The sequence below is a fragment of the Montipora capricornis genome, chromosome 10, assembly GCF_036669925.1.
Source record: "Montipora capricornis isolate CH-2021 chromosome 10, ASM3666992v2, whole genome shotgun sequence".
Lineage (NCBI taxonomy): Eukaryota > Metazoa > Cnidaria > Anthozoa > Scleractinia > Acroporidae > Montipora > Montipora capricornis.
The window spans coordinates 17,883,626-17,888,795 of record NC_090892.1 but is presented as its reverse complement, the minus strand read 5'-3'; the positions used below and the strand labels follow the sequence as shown (position 1 = coordinate 17,888,795).

Sequence of the window (5,170 nt, the reverse complement as noted above, 5' to 3'; positions counted from 1 at the left end):
GCAGGATTAGGGGTTTTTATTACAGTAACTTTGCAGTGCAGAAAGGCAGCTTCAAAAGCCGGAATGCAATGGCGAAACGAGTAATTTCTCACCCAAAGATTTATGCTACTCTGGTTTGAAGAATTCAAGACTCAACCTATCGACACTCTTGTGGTGATCTAATGCCAATGCAAGAGTCCTTTTATGATCACTGACTAGCGTCCTTTCCCTTTACAGACTCATAAGATGTAATCACCAACCTCGTTCCCAGGGCTTTTCAAAAACCCTGGGAACGAGTTTGATGTATTCACGCTCGAGTAACTTTTTTGCACTTGAAAAGCATCTTTTACAATAGTGCTATAAAAAGGAGTGAAAACCTAAGGATAGATACGTAAGATACGTAGGATTTAATAGTAAATTAAATTTATAATTTTATTATATCTTTTTCTCGTTAGGCCTTGGGTGTCCTGTGACATTCTTGGGAACGAGCCGTTCGGTGGGGCAAAACAAAAGCTTTCAATCCTTCGAGACTCTATATGGCTACCGTGTAATTAAGGCCCATTGTTCTTGATCAAACCATTCTTATTCGACAAATCGCATTCCGTAATTGTTAAACGATGTTCGACTGTTCTGCCTTGGTACGGAAGTTCGCTGTGTGCATGATTAGTAAACCATTTAAATCGTTTGAATTAGCATAATCTGCACTTCCCGCTTCAAGAGGGCACTTCGAAAATCGTTTGGAGAGAGGTAGTGTTTCTTTGTGGAGAGAGAATTTTTAAAAAAATGCATGCTGGAAACTTGATCATCTTTCTACTTGAATCCAATCACGCATTGGACCTTTTCGCCAACAAAGGCCTCTTTTCTTTTGTATTCGCTGGGCTGATGGCTAGAAGGGAAAGCACCGAAATGTGTTGGCAATGTACAGGGGTTACTTAGCAAGCGAACCATTACACCTCACTGTGCAGACTTACTAGATGGTAGAGAAGAAGATAGGAAAGAGGAGCATGGAAATATAAAACGTTGTCGTTACACTGTATGTCTTCATACACCGCATACCTATACGAAGGCATGCGTGGGACACAGCGGGCTTAAGAAGACCACAGGCAACGGTTGAATAAAAGCGAGTTTCGACGCAGATTCCTTCAGATCGTCAGCCCGGCGAATAGAAAAGAAGATAGCCCACTGCTACCCTAAAATACACATCCTCCACCTTTCAAGAATTCAAGAATTCTCAGAATTCAACGACAGTATAAGTAGTTTCAAAAATCGATTCAACCTTGTACCTTGGGTGTTTTTTCTCCTGCTAAAATGGATATAAAAGTAGACCAAAATAGAGTTCTCGCGGTTGGACTAGCATTCAAAATTCATTTCAATGTATGCAATGTATCCGCAATATATCTTTTCTGTGAGATAGCCGTCGACGATTAGTTCATTCTTTAACAACCACAGCACGTTCGAGCTGGGAGAGCTCTTGATCCCAGGGATTCTCTTTTTTACGTCCCCCTGAGGGCGTAAGCGAGCAGTAAACGTTTTCAAGGTCCCTTGCTCTCCACATGCGCCTCGCATGTTTTCACCTTAAGCATCGCCTCCTTACGTCGGAGACGATGCGGCACATAGACACGTAAGTGAATTTCCTACGATATTGACACGACATGTCTTAGTTTGCCTTCGCCATTTTCTTTCAATATGAAAAATGTCTGTAATAAAATTGTCATATCACATCCAGCTTTCAAGAACACTGTCATATTCTTCTGGTAAGATAAAGGGCTGATCGATCGTCCTGAAAAAGAAGAGCCGCACGTTAAAATCTTCGTTCGAATGAAGCGGCTTAAAAAAAGGCTTGGACTCCCAGGAGTATTAAGTACGTAAATTCTCCTCGAAAATTTCAATGAAATGTCAGACAAAAACGTATTGAGAATGAAGAATATTGTCAGCTTCGAGGTGTTATCTTGACGAAACACCAAATTTTCATCACTACACAACAAAGAATCTATAGTACTAGTTAGGAGAATGAAAGTTTTGATCTTGGAGATGAAAGGGTTAAAGCCGACCGACAATGTTTGGTGAGGTAAATATTAAGGAGCTTAATCGACGACGACGCCCACAAGAACGTTAATGGTGGAAACCAAGAAGTTCGATGGGCAACACCAATGGCTCAATGAATTTTATTTTTGTGGAACACTTCTTTGACGTCCTCTTATGAACAACCATATGACATAACCAAATTTGAAGTTAGGACGAGGACGTAAGTACCGCAAGATAAATTTTCAATTTTTCTTTAATCTTCATACCGGTTAAATTCCCGGATGGTTGTCCAATGATCTTTATACTGAGCAATAATCGCGAAATGATTGCAATAAGGAGAAAATTTATTTTAGGATGACATTCTCGACGCTCTCGTCCACAGTCGTTCTCTTTTAAGCTCCTTTAAAAAGTCTATTTATTGCGTTGATATGGTGAACTGGTCATCAAAACGAGGACTAAAAAACCGTCTCTAAAGGAGAGTTGGAAAAACAGCTCTACAATCTTCGACAAAACTGTCGAGTTATTTGTAATGTCATGGTGCAAAGCTAAAAAAATCTAAAAGTAATCTCATGATTGCGCCCCTCCCCGCCCCCCGTCCTCCTCCCACCCCCCCCCCCCCCAAAAAAAAAAAAAGAAAATGCTGAAGCACGACTGGGTTATTTGCGCTTATTCCCTCACAAAACTGTTTTTGGGAAAGGGGGGGGGGGGGGGGGGAGAAAGAGCAGGTAGTGTTGGCCTTCTTTTTGCAAGTTACGATCCACAAATTCGACAAACGGGGAAGTCTCAACCACTTTTGTTGAGGACTGTAGCCTTAAATCGAGAAGTTCTCTCTGAAAGACCCAAAGTCAGGTCATCATCATACATTACCTAATCATTATTTCACCGCAGTATAGGCATTCAGAGGCAATGAGATCATCTAACTCATTCTAAAAGAAAGAAAACGAAACCAGATTTACAGCGGAACAAGGACTGAGTTATCTCACGTCCTTTCACAGACTCTTCAGTTACATAAATTGCTTTTCAAAGTTATAACCTTGAAAAATAAAGCGACCATCTACACCCTTGTGCATTGAGAAGAGTCCTCGAAGGAGGATGTAACAACAACAAAACTACGGTATGGACGCTAAACGACAGCTGCTTAGAACAAGAACTGATTTCTGAGTTAAAACGACACAACAATGTGAACGAAAGGAGTAAGGCTTCCTTCGTGACCATGTAAAGTACAGTTTTTGATCCCAGAAACCTTCCCTACCTGTTGAGAAACATAATACAATTAAACAACAGTGCTAAATAAACAACATACAAACGCTCGATTCTCGAACATTTTTTAACTTCACTTCTGTGAAGTTTTCTAAAACACTCCCAATGGTTATCAGAAGATCCAACATGGCTGAGAAATCCAAACCCCTTTTACGCGACTGAACTCCTGTTTGTCGGTTAAACGTTGAGAGCAGATACGTCCAAGACATTTTTTTTCCTTTTAGTAGCGAATGGGCTACGAAATGCACGGCTACATGTGGTCGCTGTCTCAACAGTTCAATTCCACTCTATTTATGATCAACTGACCTTGAGTGACTCTCTAGAGGTTGGTGTTGCTGTGGAGGAATCAGATCTTGATGTCCTATACAACTGGTTGAAGAGTTCCTGAACTTTGGCTCTGAAGAAAAAGAGAGAACAAATAAACATTCAGTACGAAAAAAACTAACAAACGGAAGGAAAACAGCATTGTTGGACGTTACTACCTCTGTTTTTCTTTGAGGATGGGTAACATCTGCAACAGAAAATAACAGTTTCTTTTATTTCCAAACATCCCATTGGAAGATTTCGGCCATAAGCATATATTTTCTCACCAGACACAAGAGCGAGCGAAGATTATGCTTATGCCTAATTATATGCTATAATATTGAAATAACAACAGTAAATCGGCTTTGTTAAATAATAGCCTGCAAAGCAGGCGTATTTTTGTTTTGGTAAGAATTATTGGCTGACATCTTGGATAGCAAGACTAATAGAGGCCTGAGGCCAGTCAAAAAAATTTCACTCAGTAAGAGGAGGACAGTACGAAATGGTAGTGGGGGAAGGGGAAGGGGAGAGAATGGAACCTCTCTCCGCCCCTTCCCCCCGCCCCTCCTCTCAATCCTCTACCGGCTGGTTGCTTTCAAAATGGCGGCCCATTGCGGACGTTAGACCTTGAACAAGCGTCCGCCTGCCAAAAAACGCCTACTCTGCTGGCTATTTAAATAAATGAGCAATTTTATCATCAATAAGAGTACAGACACACAAAATTGCAATTTATCCGACGTTGAAAGTATTTTTAAATACTTTCAACTTCGGATTAAACAGGTTAAAACCTGTTTGATTTTAGTTTTGCGGACTTAACCTCAGGCGAGCAAGTTGAGACGTTTATACTGAAGAATGCTCCTACCCCAAAATGGCTCGATTTTCACTAAGCTATGAACATATTTGATCGCCAGGAGGGTTTCTGATCGCATTTCGAATCGAGAACTGGAATTTTAATTCATGCAAGTTGTATTGGTAGCGTGATTGAAGAAGTTGATGGCATGATTTTCAAATTTTCGTCCTTCGGCTCGTGGATCCACAACAACTTTGACAACGTTATGACGCAATTTTATCATCAATAAGGAGACAGACCCGCAAAAAGTGGCGTCAATTTATCAAATTGATTGGACTAATCAAGCCTCGATTAAGTAGTTTACCCGTAAAGTAAAAAGAAGTTAAGTTCCACGCTACCTAAGCCGTATTTTAGACATTTGATAACTTTTAGCAGGGATAAAAACTAGCGTTCCGTGGGGGAACATGGAAGATTTTCACCGTTTTGACCGCGCGAAAAATGGGGCGAAAAATCGGCGCGGCCACAACAATCTTGCATGTTCCCTCACGGAAACACTTGCTACGGAGGCTACGATAAAAGCAGTTTGCGTTCGACAGTAAATGTCATCAACTGCGAGTGTGAAGATGAATCGCAAAACAGCACTTAGTATCATAGTGTGCATATTTTCATCGAGAGGTTTTCAGTTGCTATAACAACAAGTATAAGAGGAGTGTGTTACCTGTTAACTCTTACCTCATTCTTAAGACAATCAGCGTGAAAGGCATGATGACACGGAAAAACATAGAAAGCTCTTGTAAGGAGAGGGTAAGAGCA

The 5,170-nt window shown here is 40.8% G+C and overlaps 1 protein-coding gene across 2 annotated transcripts in view; it reads right to left on the bottom strand.

Moving 5' to 3' along the window:
- The window catches only part of LOC138022180 (vacuolar protein sorting-associated protein 18 homolog), a 39,981-nt gene continuing 34,811 nt past the window's right edge, over nt 1-5,170 (bottom strand). For both annotated transcript variants that reach the window (XM_068869213.1, XM_068869214.1), the window contains exons 27-31: nt 5,090-5,170; nt 3,747-3,775; nt 3,571-3,661; nt 2,872-2,930; nt 1-1,759 (exon numbers count right to left, since the gene is read on the bottom strand). The exon at nt 5,090-5,170 is cut by the window's right edge and continues 37 nt beyond it. In XM_068869213.1, the coding sequence (XP_068725314.1) occupies nt 1,696-1,759; nt 2,872-2,930; nt 3,571-3,661; nt 3,747-3,775; nt 5,090-5,170 (324 nt within the window). In that variant the 3' untranslated portion in view covers nt 1-1,695. The remainder of the gene's footprint in view (nt 1,760-2,871; nt 2,931-3,570; nt 3,662-3,746; nt 3,776-5,089) is intronic.